Source organism: Neoarthrinium moseri, assembly GCF_022829205.1.
Source record: "Neoarthrinium moseri strain CBS 164.80 chromosome Unknown scaffold12_Wmoseri_CBS_16480, whole genome shotgun sequence".
NCBI classification, from domain to species: domain Eukaryota; kingdom Fungi; phylum Ascomycota; class Sordariomycetes; order Amphisphaeriales; family Apiosporaceae; genus Neoarthrinium; species Neoarthrinium moseri.
Window position 1 is genome coordinate 625091 of NW_026055126.1, and position 14318 is coordinate 639408.

At 52.5% G+C, this 14318-nt stretch overlaps 6 protein-coding genes across 6 annotated transcripts; 5 read left to right on the plus strand and 1 right to left on the minus strand.

Moving 5' to 3' along the window:
- Nucleotides 1-39: 39 nt before the first annotated feature.
- JN550_004566 (uncharacterized protein) lies at nucleotides 40-1701 on the plus strand (the record flags this gene model as incomplete). The annotated part of the gene is made up of 1 exon (XM_049316095.1): nucleotides 40-1701. One exon carries the CDS (start codon nucleotides 40-42, stop codon nucleotides 1699-1701), a length of 1662 nt encoding a protein of 553 aa, XP_049173638.1.
- A 666-nt stretch (nucleotides 1702-2367) lies between these two features.
- Nucleotides 2368-4383, plus strand: JN550_004567 (uncharacterized protein; the record flags this gene model as incomplete). Its single annotated transcript, XM_049316096.1, has 1 exon — nucleotides 2368-4383. The coding sequence occupies one exon, from the start codon at nucleotides 2368-2370 to the stop codon at nucleotides 4381-4383; it is 2016 nt and encodes a 671-aa protein (XP_049173639.1).
- Nucleotides 4384-4445: 62 nt separating this feature from the next.
- JN550_004568 (uncharacterized protein) lies at nucleotides 4446-6348 on the minus strand (the record flags this gene model as incomplete). The annotated part of the gene is made up of 7 exons (XM_049316098.1): nucleotides 4446-4834; nucleotides 4890-4898; nucleotides 4954-5354; nucleotides 5411-5467; nucleotides 5527-5953; nucleotides 6009-6190; nucleotides 6242-6348. 7 exons carry the CDS (start codon nucleotides 6346-6348, stop codon nucleotides 4446-4448), a joined length of 1572 nt encoding a protein of 523 aa, XP_049173640.1.
- Nucleotides 6349-6810: 462 nt separating this feature from the next.
- JN550_004569 (uncharacterized protein) lies at nucleotides 6811-8459 on the plus strand (the record flags this gene model as incomplete). Its single annotated transcript, XM_049316099.1, has 2 exons — nucleotides 6811-7862; nucleotides 7925-8459. 2 exons carry the CDS (start codon nucleotides 6811-6813, stop codon nucleotides 8457-8459), a joined length of 1587 nt encoding a protein of 528 aa, XP_049173641.1.
- Nucleotides 8460-9198: 739 nt separating this feature from the next.
- JN550_004570 (uncharacterized protein) lies at nucleotides 9199-11135 on the plus strand (the record flags this gene model as incomplete). Its single annotated transcript, XM_049316100.1, has 8 exons — nucleotides 9199-9310; nucleotides 9415-9609; nucleotides 9687-9731; nucleotides 9791-9929; nucleotides 9980-10051; nucleotides 10102-10397; nucleotides 10455-10826; nucleotides 10888-11135. The coding sequence occupies 8 exons, from the start codon at nucleotides 9199-9201 to the stop codon at nucleotides 11133-11135; spliced, it is 1479 nt and encodes a 492-aa protein (XP_049173642.1).
- A 1190-nt stretch (nucleotides 11136-12325) lies between these two features.
- JN550_004571 (uncharacterized protein) lies at nucleotides 12326-14301 on the plus strand (the record flags this gene model as incomplete). The annotated part of the gene is made up of 5 exons (XM_049316101.1): nucleotides 12326-12841; nucleotides 12897-13787; nucleotides 13837-14002; nucleotides 14057-14173; nucleotides 14240-14301. The coding sequence occupies 5 exons, from the start codon at nucleotides 12326-12328 to the stop codon at nucleotides 14299-14301; spliced, it is 1752 nt and encodes a 583-aa protein (XP_049173643.1).
- Nucleotides 14302-14318: the final 17 nt, after the last annotated feature.

Consider the following 14318-nt stretch of genomic DNA (forward strand, 5'->3'; position numbering starts at 1 on the left):
ACCCTCTAGTTTGGTCCGATTGATCTATTCTTCGGCACCATGACTTTATTTGCAATGAGGCGTTGGGGTATTTCCATCGCTCTGCTATGCCTTCATTGTGCCGGAGGTGCCTTTGCTGACCAGGATTCCCCAAGACTGTACCGCGACGGCACGCTGCGTGGAGATCTGCTGCTATTCAATGGAAAGATTCACACACAGGACGCCAGCAGTCAGACAGCCTCTGTAGTGGCCGTTCATGACGGAAAGATAGCTTATGTGGGCGATAGCCAAGAGGATGCATCACAACTACTCAGCGGCAATGCCTCGTCGATTGACCTGTCAGGGCGCGCAGCCGTCCCAGGACTCATCGACTGCCACAATCACATCGTATTGATGGGTAACCGCCCAGGATACCACACGCCCCTGGAAAACGCGTACTCGGTTTCGGACGTCCAGGCGATATTTAGAGCACGGGCTAGCGATGTGCCCGGGGGCTCATTCGTGACCACCATCGGCGGGTTTCATCCAAACCAGTTTCAAGAAAGGAGACTGCCAACATTGGCTGAATTAGACGATGCCCTGCCAGGCCATCCGGTATTCATTTCGTATAGCTTCGCTGGCCCAGGCGTGACCAACAGTCTTGGTAAGGCCTATTTCGAATCTCTCGATCAACCACCTGTCATAGACGGCGAAGGGAACATCGCTTCCGGTACAGACAACGGCAAGGCTCTGCTCGCTCTGCGACAACAGCTCACCTTCGACGATCGCAAGCGCGGTGTTACTGACGCCATGGCATATGCTGCATCACTTGGCGTGACCACCCATTTAGACCAGGGGGCCTTCCCAGCTACAGGGACTCCTTCCGACGGTGCCGCGAGCGAGGACTTATACTCTATGCATCTGCCATGGTTATCGGTGTACGACGACGCGAAGGGCATCGTCCGCCTGCGCATCAACTTCCTGCACATGGACGACACGCTGGACGTGCCGACAGTGCAGCAACGCCTACTCAACACGTTCAGGTTCTTCGGCAACGACATGATTCGGACTGGCAGCATTGGCGAGTTCATCACTGCGAATTATACGGGCGGCCCGGTGTTCGAAGAAGCCGCTCGACGCATTGCCCGCGCTGGTTGGCGCCTGGAAGTCCATTCCCTTACCAACACGGACTTCCAGACCCAGATCCAAGCCTTTGAGAACATCAACGCGCAGCAGGACATCACGGACTTGCGCTGGGTGGTAGCGCATGTCCCGCAGATCACGGAAGAGTACCTGGAGCGCCTCCGGAAGCTCGGCGGGGGCGTCAACCTGTCCGGCTGGCAGTATTTAGCGGGCAGCGGGCCCAAAGCGGGCCCGCCGTTCAGGACCATTGTCGACAACGGCATCCCGGCCGGGATCGGCGCCGACGGCATGCAGATTGCGCCGATGAACCCGTGGGTGCACGCGTACTATGCGACCACAGGCAGAAACGCGCTCGGGCAGCAGATCAACGAGGGCCAGCAGATCAGTCGCGAGGAGTTCCTGCGGCTGTACACCCGGGCGAACCAGTGGTTCCTTGGCGGGCCGGATGAGCATATCCTGGGCGCCCTGGAGGTGGGACGGCTGGGCGACATCGTCGTCCTCAGTGACGACTACTTCGCCGTTCCTGATGAGCAACTCAAGCAGCTCCACTCGGTGCTGACCATCGTGGGTGGTGTCGTGGTTCACGATAGCAGGGACTGACTTAAGCTGTAATTGACTTATAGTGTGAATAGGCAACGGCTACGACGGAACTGACGAGAGATAAGTCAACGGTTTACATAAGCTTGAATAAGTTAAAACTTGAGTGACAGACAACCTTAGCGAGTGAAGGGTGATCCTTGCCAACCAAGATTCAGTGGATACTGGAGCAATACTCGGCCTTCTCAGCGCACTTCACTAGCGCTCTATAACCCCGGTCGGTGGGGTTTGATAGCGGCGCAGGGTTGCGTTACGAGTCGCACTTGCTCCGATGCTCTTCCAACCGTACGAGTCAAGTTGCGATAACCTCAACTAGTTACTCACATTGATGTAGCATATTTGCAGTAATGTTGCTCAATGTCAAACGCGGGGTTTTGCAACCGACGCTGAGGTTATACTCGATTGTGTTTGTCTAGGACCCCTCACCAACTGCTTATGATGTCGTCCAATTCCCTGTCAGTTGATATTATCGGTAATCCTGGTGAAGAACCACCTGCAAAGCGGCTCAAGACACTCGCCTGTGCTCGCTGCCGGCGAAGGAAGCAGAAATGTGATAACCAGCGGCCATGTGCAAATTGCCAGAGGTCGAGCGAGGAATGTGTTGAGGCTGGCTTACGACTTCCTCACTTTACAAATGGGTGAGTAATTCCGGCTATAGAAAATAACCCTATGCTGAGCTTGAGAAGAACCGTCGGAACACCTGTGTCATTGGCTTGGGCAACAGGTCTTCCATCACTAGAGGAGCGGGTGGCTCGTCTTGAGAGGTCGCAATTCCGAGAGAACCATCCAGGCGCTGGGCCTCGCGAGAGTGAGATTGCACCGACACAGTACTCGAACCCTGGATACGCCTCGAATGGCAGCACCTTCGATGGGGACAGAGCTGCTCAGCATGTCGGTCGAACTGAGCGGAACGGTTCATTGAACCGTAGCTCTCCAGCCATCGGTCTCCTAGCAACGTTTGCTCGTTCTGAAGGAGATCAAGGCACAGCCGGTTTACTTCAGAGCCCTGTGAACCTCCGGGACGACCTCGCAAGTAAATCACATGGACAGCGATGCAGTTCTGATGAGTCCTTCGGGATACTGCCTATAGACCGGTTCACTGAAGAAGTTCTCTTTGAGCTCTACAATGGCAAGATTCACAGCAGGTATCCCTTCTTACGACTGCATCACCTGCGCGATCCCGCACGACGACCTACGGATCATTGGATTGGGTATTTCATGAATATGATCTACTCAATCGGCCTCCTAGTGAGCAAGAACAGTGATGTACATATACCACAGGAGAAACACCAGGCCTTTCACCGCTTGGCCGTGACACGGTATCTGTCACACGTCTTTGCGCAGCCTGACCGTCTACTCCATATCCAGGCCTACCTGCTCTTGGCGATGCATGCGCTGTACTCGCCATCGTCTGAAAGAATCATTTCCATTGCCTCGGCTACCATGCGCTACTGTGTCATGGCTCAGCTACATCTGGCAGACGCCGAGCCCGAATCCATCAACCCAGAGGACAAGATACGGATACAAATGCGACGTCGCGTCTTCTGGTCTGCCTACGGTTTGGATCGCGTTGTTGGTACCATGTTCGACCTCCCGTTCTCGATACCTGATTATCAGATTAATGTCAAGATGTACGCAAACATCGATGATACCGACTTGGATGACAGGTGCAGAGCCTCTTTCCCCGACGACCCACCGAGTCAACCCAGTCAAACCAATGTGTCCGCAGCACTTCATGTTGTCTTCTGTCGGCAGATTCAGTCAGAGATCCTGAACACCACGCTCCACCGAGATTTTGCCAAAGAGCTGGAATCTCAACTCAACTGGCGACTTCGGATTCTCGAGAAGCTGGATAGGTGGAAATCATTATGCCATCGCTACACAGATCGATCTCGATACGACCTAGGGAGTGAGGCCACGAAGAGCGAATGGCTCCACATGATCTACAACTATAGTCTTCAGATGCTGTACCGCCCGACCAAACATAACGTGTCGGGACCTGCAGGGGATTGGACCGTCCGATCTTGTGTGCAGGCATGCTTGATATTCCGGAGATTCCAGAAAACCACGATGACGATGAGCGAAGCATATTTGGCTCTAATCGCACAGTTCAAGTCTGGTGTTGCCCTTCTATATTGCTTCTTTGCCACACCACCAGACGTTAGGTCGCCTACGTTCAAGGAAGTCGATGTGCCTGAGGCAGTCCGAGCATGTAGTATAATACTCTCGCTTCTGGCCGAGCGTTGGACGCAGGCAAGATATCTGCGGGATACTTTTGACATTTTGGCTCGCGAGGTTCCGGTGGCTGATCCATTCGGCCCGGCAGGGGAGATGCCGAGCCGGAGGATACGACCAGAGTCTGCCAGCTCACTTCTGACCAACTTGCCCCATCTTGAAACGATTGTAGTTCACCGGGACACTCTACGCATGATCAAGGAAATGGCATCTGACGAGTTTCCTCGGTCAGCGAGGTACAATATATCGCCAAATCATGGCACCGACGTCGATGGACCACATCATGGCCCTGACAACGACGCGTCTTCCCTGCACACGACGATGACTGGGGACATCTTCCAGCCGATCACACCACATTTCTTCATGCCAGAGCTTGGGGAGCCCGACTCCAATAATTTTGATTACCCAGATCTGGGTTTCCCTGGCATATTCGACGATGGCTCATTCTGAGGGGTCCACACATATAATTATAAAAAAGAATTGATAGTCTAACTTTCCTCATCCAATTACGTCTACGCTTGCTCTATAATGTCAAGCCCTGCAACGACATCGAAGAACGCATCGGCGAGGTAGTCTCCTCTGGCTTGAGGCTTGCCGTACTTGTCCGTAGCCATCTTGGCTCGAGCCGGCGCCGCCACATCGCGCATATACCAGGCAATGCCGCCCTTCTTGAAGCTCTCCGCGAACTCTTTGGCATGTAGGCTTAGCCCTTGCGTGGCCCAGATTGGTTGGACTTGCCACACGCAACCCATCTTGGCGATATCTGCAGGGAAAGACTCCACCTCTTCCTGCGTGTACCCGTTCTTGGTGTACTCGTAAGCACCTGTGTAGCCGAAAGCAAAGAGTCTGTTGGGAAAAACTTTCCGCACGCTGGTGTGGAAGTCGTGCATGTCCTTTTTGTCTGAAACAGTTTATCAGTTCGAAACCATGAATGAAGATGAGAAGATTATGCTTACTTGGCTTGTCTGCGTTCGTAATTGGTCAGCATAGGTGCATGCAGTATGGAGGCGGTTCACTTACCTTGTCGGCTCCAAGTTACATCGCCGAGGGGGGCCGCCAGAATGCAACGATCGATAACAGCCTTGATGCACCATTGCCACATGTACTGGCCTGTTGGAAGTCTTGGAAGCTCCCAGTCGAAGTGAACCTCCTGACCTGTTATGCGCTTCGCAATGGCTCTACGTCCCTGAAGAGCCACGATCTTATCGCTGACTTCAGACATGTAGGAACTGAACTGCTCTTCGGTGGCGATAGACTTAACAGCGTCGTCGAATGTCATCAAGCCGGCTGCCACCTTCCATTCTGCTTTGACCGTCAGGTAATCTTTGTCTGTCTGCTTGCCATCATCAAGCGCTTGGTTGAAGGAAAGGACCTTCTTGGTAGCTCCCAATACATACGGATGGTCTCGAGGGTCTATGACACTGGAATAATGGTTTTAGCTGTGGAGAATTGTTTCCTTCGGGTGTATCCAGCATACCTAGTGATGAATTCCGCACTGTCACTATCGCACCGGCATAACAACATGGTATCGGCTCTGCGAACAGTAAGGTTAGCACATAGTTACGAGGATTTACTGTATATATATTCTCTTACCCCATAATATCGAATGTCATTCGGACCGTGGTCAACCGATCCAGATACTCCTTTGTCGATACAATACTCCTCCCCTCACCATTGGTAAACTTCTTCAACCCAAGAGCCAAGTCATCAATATGAATCATAGCAACACCAGCTTCCACAAAGCTTCTGGCCAGTTTCATGCAGCCAGTAAGTGTTCCGAATCCCATGTCTGCGTCAGCAACGATTGGAAGCATGTAGTCGAGGTTCTCCAAGGACTTGCGATCTTCTTCACTGTAGCGCATACGCAGCTGTGTTTGACGCTGGTCGTGGAACAATTGAGTGTTCAGTATGCGTTTGACAACCGAAGGTACCAGATCAGCCGGGTAGTCCGCATGGTCTGCACCGGGCCAGGCGGCTTGCGATAGACCGCAGAGCGCACCGGAAACATACACGGTTTGCACTGTTCTTGCCGTCAATATCAAACGGCCGCTGCCATGGGCACAGCTGCAACTTACCGCCGGCTTTGGGCATCTCCTTTGCGATTAGTGGATCAGTCGTCCCAAAGGTCAGATCATAAGTCCCCCTCGCATTGTGTTCATTCAGGATGCGCCAGAGCTTCCGCCCCTGTACGCTGGATGGATACTCGATGTTGAAGCCAATGTTACGAAGAGCTGCAATCGACTCTGCCGTATAAGGTCTACTATCGTTAGCGAACCAGCACAGATACCATGCATCTCCAGCGCAATACCTCTGGATGTGCTTCTGACGATCTGTCTGCCACCACTCTTGAATTTCTTTAACTTCGGCTGCAAAGGCGTCTATCTCAGACTGCGTATCTGCGTACTTCTGGGCCATCTTGTCTCAAATATTCTGTCCAAGTCGTCAAAAATAGAAGGACAATGGATTACAGATGAATGCCCAGCAATAACTGAACTTCCAATATGTCGTAGTATGTGTGCCCGACGACGGACGTCAGGTCTCGGCATTTTTCATATAGCGATCCCTGGACACAAGCCTCGGCCAAGCCCCGACTCCGAACGGCGCGTCACATCTCGTCTGCGACTAGTTTTATGATCCCAGTTTCATAAAACTTGCACGCCATGAAGTAGCATTGCGACACCAATGGTATCGCTCCTTCGGCGGCGATGCGTTCGGGCAGCTTCTCCTAGCGCCCGATGCTAGGTGCTTCGGGGATCCCGTGGGGCTGATACGGCCTGTCCTATCCACCCCTGGTGCCGGCCCTCCGGGGTAGGTGGGGTTGGCGGGTTACATACATAGATGGCAACTTATGTGACCATCATGATGGACTAGTTCATTATGAGCTTCTACTCGTCAACTTCGTGGCCTTTGCGACTCGATGCGGCCTTTGCATTCCTATTCTTGTGGAACCAGCGTTGGTGCTTGCGGATTTTTTCAACAGAACAGAAGCTCGCTGGTGAGAAGTCTCCAGCTAGTAGAGGATTTATAGCCCCAGAACGGACAACAACCACAGCCACCGTCGCAATGGGTTCTATTTCAGAGGGACCCGCAAGAGCGTTGATCAACTTACAGCTTGGCTGGCCGAGTCCCCGGTTGTTTGCGAAGGAGGGCTTACTGAAAGGTGCCCAAGAAGTGCTGACATCCGACAAAGAAAGCGCAGCAGCTCTCATCTACGGACCTCATGCAGGACACCCACCCTTGCGAGAAAGCATTGCGGAATGGCTTTCCTCAGTCTATACATCGAGCCAGCCTACAACTAAGGAGAGAATATGCGTCACGAACGGAGCCTCCGGAAATCTAGCGAACGTGTTGCTGAAGTTCTCAGATCCGATATATACGAGGAAGATATTCATGGTAGAACCGACATATTTCCTAGCCTGTCCAATTTTCGAAGACAATGGATTTCAAGGAAGATTGCGTGGAGTACCAGAGGACGACAAGGAGGGTTTGGACCTTGAGTTTCTACGACGCGAGCTCGAGGCAGCCGAAGCTGTCGCGACTGAAACGGCCCCGACCATCAAGACCGGTCGCACGTATCCAAAAGTTTACAAATACTTCATCTATCTCGTTCCGACATTTTCAAATCCCAGTGGAAAGACGCTGTCGCTGAGAATGCGGCAAGATCTAGTTGCGCTCGCTCGCCAGTTTGACGCATTGATCGTCTCGGACGACGTCTATGATTTCTTACAGTGGCCGGAAGACTCGTCTGCACCACATGATTCAGTCTCTCAGGTGCCTCCACGTTTGGTCGATATCGATCGAGCCATGCCTGGCTATACGAAATGGGGAAATACTCTTAGCAATGGGTCGTTCTCAAAAGTGATAGGGCCTGGTGTAAGAGTCGGCTGGGCTGATTGCTCTCCCGCGATGGTGCTAGAGCTGGCAGAAGTGTAAGTTCTCATATATTCATATATTCATATACCCAAAATACGCTGACTTATATGACAATCAGCGGCTCTTCAAGTTCCGGTGGCCAACCGGCGCATCTCACTTCGACATTCGTAGACAAGATGCTACGCAGTGGATATATGCAGGAATTCATCAGCAACACATTGATTCCTGCATATCGGAAACGCTATTATGTTCTCATGAAAGCTATCAATGAGCTTCTAGTACCACTAGGCATGAAGGTTGAGGTCAACAGACCAGCAGACGCGACAACTGCAACAGCAGGTGGCTTCTTCACATACCTGAGCCTCCCAGAGGACCTCCCGGCCGCCAAGATAGTGGCAGCTGTGGCATTTCAGGATTATCAGCTACGTGTTGCCTTTGGGCACATGTTCACTGTTACGGGTGATCACGGGAGTACTTCACGAGCGGAAGAAAAAGGCGGCTTCGCAAGGTGCATTAGACTCTGCTGGGCTTGGCACGAAGAAGACGAGATTCAATCCGGCGTGCAGAGGCTCGCAGATGTCATTATAGACATCAGGGGGGGAATGAAGAGGGGAGAGGACATTGGTAGTAACGTCTCTATTGGTATCAGGTGATGACTTCACTTGCATCATTCGAGTTATTGACATCAAATGCTGAGAATTAGCAATCCCAAAAATTTCTGCTTCAAACACTGACTGCCTGCGATATCCTGATGAGACCTTTCGTGTGACTCTTTTCCAACGTATCCCGCGTCAATCCTTGGATTAAACCCGCCAAGCTTTCCGGACGTCACTGAGTGATGCGATGGCTAGTCTACACCCTTAGGCTCGTCCACCAGCCACGATATGGTGTTGGCCAGGGGCAGGTCATGACTTACCTCATTGGCTAGGAAATCATTGTTCCCGTGTATTTCCCGCGTGACGACTGGTACCCCCAGTCTACGCGATAGTAGTTTCGGACGCTAGGAGTCGGGCCCCGACCGACAGCCCCCAGCCATATCAGTATACGGACCCGCTTAATTGGCTACGATGATCCAATGCAACTAAGTTCACCGCGTGCTCCTATCGGCTCGAACTCTCCGCGCTCAGTCAAGCTCAACTAGAGATAAGCGTTGAGGCCCGCGGACGGTAGGGTCGTTGTTGTGCCTAGTGACTTGGCCGTAACTGAGTCCCGGCGATGTGGTTCTACCCCAGTTCAAGCCATCCGGATTGGCCTACCGGTTAGATTCCTGGCAACAGCGAAAACACTTATATTTATCACTCCGCCATTGGCAATGGATTCGGCTTTATCAGAAACTGACTATAAGCCATAGATGCTTTTACCGTCAGACATTGTGTTAGGCATCAATCCAATATGTCAGATATCATTTCTCCAGGCCACAAAACGCCAGCACGTATCACTGACGAAGAGGGCAAGCCATTGCATGCAAGCAAGCAGGATGATGTCGCCCTTGCCTACACACCGGGTATTTCAACGAACATGAACCTTACTCCCGGAAGGAAGAGATCTCATTACGGTGGAAGATCGATAGAAGACTGATCCCCATCCTCTGGTTCAACATCATCTTAGGAGCTGTCGATAAGGTCGCGACCTCGACCGGTGCGCTGTATGGCATGAGGGAAGACACTGGCTCTACAGGTGACAGATATAGCTGGCTTGGCAGTGCATTTTACTTCGGCTACCTCTTCTGGTGCTTCCCTGCCGCCTCGTTATGTGAGCAACACCCACTCCTTCCTTCTGGGAACCGCGATGACACCTCTTGGAGTAAGCTCATAGGGGAGCCTTGATACACGGGCACCCTCCATGGCTTTGATCAAATGAAGTCCGCTAACTCTGAGCAGTGCAGAAACTTCCGATTGCGAAATTGATGTCTGGTGTTATTTTCTGTGTGTGCATTACCATACCCCCTAGCAAAACAGGATGGATGCCGACTGACACCATCTAGTGTGGGGTATCATCCTCATAGCAACTGCATACAGCCATAGCTTTGCAGCCATGATAACACTCCGCGTACTTCTGGGACTACTAGAGGCGCCAATCATTCCAGGAGGATATTTGATGTTAACGATGTGGTACACTCGCAAGTGAGTTCTATTCAATCAGCTAAGCTAGGTCAGCACTGACAATCTGCCAGCGAGCAAGCTTTGCGGTCTGGTTTAATGTACACGAACCTCTCTGTCTTCCTTCCGGGGCCTGTCGGCTACGGGTACGTCCTCTACTGAGACGGCAGAAAACACCCGTCACTGACAAATACAGCGTCGGAGCAATCGCAGGGGGCAGCCAATGGCGCTGGTACTTCGTCATCCTCGGTTCGATTTCTCTCGTGTGGTCCATGATACTAGGTATCTTCCTCCCAGACAACTTGGCCCGAGCCAAGTTCGTCACCGAGCGTGAGAAGGCAATCACCGTAGAACGCCTACGAGCCAACCAGACCGGCATCGAGAACAAGACTTTCAAGAAAGACCAGGTCGTTGAGGCTTTTAAGGACCCGAAGACGTGGTTGATGTTTGCCTTCAACATCTTCTGTAGTATCCCTAATGGCGCTCTAACAAGTAAGCTGGAGAAGTCTGGATAAGTGCGCGTGGAATGTTACTTACTATGGCCCTTAGATTTCCAGAGTCTGATCATCAAAGGTCTAGGATATAACTCCCGTAACGCGCTCTTACTAGCAATGCCCGAAGGCGTCGTTGCCACAATCTCGGCCTACTTGTGTAATGGCGGCGTTTGGTACCTTACACGCAAGTGGCCCAAGCTGCAATGCCGTGTTCCAATCATCATCGCAGGTGAACTTGTCGGCATGATCGCCTCCGTGTTTCTCTACACCCTTCCTCAATCGGCCGTCGGGGGCCGACTAGCAGCTCTATGGATGGCCAAGTTCTTCCTCGGACCATATATTGTCATGTTGGCCCTGAATGTGACCAACATCGCCGGCCATACCAAAAAGGTCACAGTGCAAGCAATAATTTTCATCGCTTACTGTCGTAAGTTGACTCTTGATCAGTCGTATGTGCAGTTTATGCAGCGCCTAACCAGCTGTACTAGTGTCCAACATAGTTGCACCGCACTTCTTCAAGGCCGACCAAGCCCCTTTGTACCCATTAGGCACAGGGGCCATCCTGGGGAGTTATGTGCTTTCCATCATCACAATTGCCATGTACGCGGCCTATTGTTATTGGGAGAACTGCCGCCGTGACCGGGTTGACAGCACAGCAGGAGAGCGGGTGCATGAAGATACGGATTTCAAGGATCTGACAGATCATCAAAATGTCCATTTTAGATACGTGTGGTAGATATTTGAGCCCAAATTATAAAAGAGCGTCACATACGATATTAGAAGAAAAGAAGACCAAACGTGGCTGGCAACGTGTCAGAAGATATACCAACCAGATCTCCTTGTGAAACCGATGCCCCCATCCGCGATTTGCGGTGAGTCTACCCTGCCTCGGGGAACTCTAGCCCGCTGACGTCAGAAGACATGATGAGACAATAGATATATTGCCAAATTAGGCCAGTGCACGACGCGGACGGAAATTAAGCTGGAACATCTACCGTGAGGCGTCAATTTCTGCTTATAGGTCCCATCACCACTTCTGTTCGCCTACAAGGGGTTTGTGTACCTCCGCCGCTTCGCTGGCTCCGTTCCTTAGGGCTCTCGCTGATGTAGCAGACTAGCGTCCTTGCTGCTTCTCCCTACAGATTAAATGTCCAACCCGTTCCAATTTGCGAACAAGGCCAAGCTGACGCCGATCATCAGTTCCGAGGCTGCCATGTCCAAGCCAAGGGGAAGGCTGAACAGGCCAAGCGCGGGCGGCTATACTTTTGAAGGCATGCACGCCCGGCAACTACAGGACCTCAATGTATCAGCTCAATCATGGTGTAGATCTGTCAGGCACTGAGAATCAATAAAACCCTGATTGATGAGTCAGGCTGGGCTACGGGGGAAAATACATGCGCTGTTGGACGCCAGACTTGCTTTTGTATGCCGTGAATAACTACCGCAGACATAGCAATGCAGAAATAGGGAGTTGGTTCGCAACCCCCGGAGGAGCCGTGGGGGACTGCCAGGGCGGCAAGACTATGTAAATACCCAGGTTAATTTGCCTTGTGATCCCGCGCATATCCTACGTGTCCCGGTGTCCCGTATCCCCATATCCCCACATCCCCCGCACCCCGCGTCTTCGGCCTCTCGCTCGCGCTTATCTGCTTCGGTATTGCCCCGGAGTGCCTTTCTTAGGGGTCCGGCACAATGGGGAACTTGTGGCGATGATGACCGACTCCTCAAGACTGTTGGCGTGGGATTTTGGGGACTCTGAGGGCCGCATATTTGCTCGCTGGAATCTTATAAAAAGCCCCATTGCTTGTTATATAAATGAAGGTCGAGCCCCAAGTCTTGATTATCAAGCTTAATTGTTTTATCCATGAAAAACGTGTGGGGCGGTGGAACTTTCGACGGCTCTTTTGAAACACGAGGGCGATGAGTATGGCGACTCAGGTAGATGTGCTCATCTGCGGCGGAGGTTCGGCCGGCCTCTGCGCTGCCGTATGGCTTGCACGGTGCGGCATTGAGTACAAGATCCTTGAGCGGCGGCCCGGACCTCTGGAGATGGGCCAAGCCGACGGGGTGCAGTGTAGGACGGTCGAGGTTTTTGAGAGCTTTGGTCTCTCTGAAGACCTGCTCAAGGAGGCATACCACGTGCTCGAGCTCGCCTTTTGGGCACCCGACGGTGCCGGTGGTATCAAGCGAACCCATTACGCAGCGGATGTGGAGCCTGGGATCAGTCACCAGCCTCATGTCATTCTGAACCAGGCGAGGATAAACGCTCTCCTTGCTGCGGAAGCGCAGAGGGTTTCCGGGAAGTCAAGCATCGAGTATGGCTTTGATGTCAAGGGGGTGGAGGTTGATAGTGTGGCGGCACAAGACCCTCAGGCACATTGTGTTTCTGTAACAGCGGCCAAAGACGGAGTCGAACATGTTTTTCGGGCCAAGTACGTACTGGTAAGTTCATGACCCTCCCGCACAGTTATTCTGATCTGAATCCATCCTCGTCCAGGGCTGCGATGGAGCCCATAGCATTGTCCGCAAGTCGTTGGGGTTTAAAATGATCGGCGACAGCACCAACGCGGTCTGGGGTGTAATGGATGTATACCCGCGGACAGACTTCCCGGATATACGGAAGAAGGCAGCCATCAGCTCGGATGCCGGCAACCTCATGATTATCCCACGAGAAGGCGACAGTCTTGCGCGCTTCTATATTGAGATCGAGAACGCCCAGGCCGATGCATTGTCCTTGGAGGATCTCCACGATAGCGCGAGACGGATTTTTAGCCCTTACACGATGGACATCGTGGAGACTGCGTGGTGGTCCGTCTACTCGATCGGGCAGCGGCGTGCGGACTACTTCACCAAGAACAACCGCGTTTTCCTGACTGGTGATGCCTGCCACACCCATAGTCCCAAGGCAGGTCAAGGTATGAACGTCAGTCTGCAAGACGGCTACAACATCGGCTGGAAGCTGGCGGCTGTCCTGCGGGGCCGCGCCGACCCCACGTTAATAGAGACGTATGTCTCAGAGCGGGAGAAGACGGCGACCGAGCTGATCGAGTTCGATCGCTATTGGTCCAAACTATTCTCGTCGTCCTATCGAAAGGAGCACAACATCACCCCTGAGCAGTTCCAGCAGCACTTTGTCAAAGCCGGCCGCTACACGGCTGGGCAGGCGCTCAAGTACAATGACTCCATCATCGTCTCGTCGGCGACAAGCGACGTGTCCCTCGCGCAAGGCCTAACGGTCGGGATGCGGTTCCCTGCCGCACAAGTCGTCCGGTTCTGTGACGCCCGCGCCATGCAATTGGTCAGAGCGTTACCGGCGGACTCACGGTGGCACCTCGTTATCTTCGCCGGTGACATCAGGCATAAGGCTGCGGCTGCGCGTTTAAGCCAGGTGAGTATGGACGGAACACTGAAGTCCCCCCTGCTGACGAAAGTCCAAGCTTGCCCAGTCGTTGGATCAAATTATCCGTCACTTTACACCACCCGATTCGGACGCGGATAGTGTTATCAACCTTGTTCTTGTGCTATCAGGATCACGTACGGAGATTGAGCAGGAGCAGATCCCTGAAGTATTTACACCTGTTACGGGAAAATGGAAGATGAAATGTAGGTCATACAAGATCCAAATGGCCGAGCCATCGAGCTAAGTTTTGGCATTAGGTTTGTTCAAAACATATGTCGATGATGACAGCTATAACTCTGGCCATGGCCACGCTTATTCATTTTACGGAGTGGACCCAGAGGGTGGCTGTTTGGTGATCGTAAGACCTGACCAATGTAAGTGAGCCCCGCGGGCTGTTAGAGAGCAATTGATTAATATCTAGGAAGATGTCGCGAGGATAGGCGCTTTAGATGATACGGACGGCGTTCTTGGATTTCTATCAGGGTTCATGCACCCGGTGTAGAAGGAGTCGCATATATT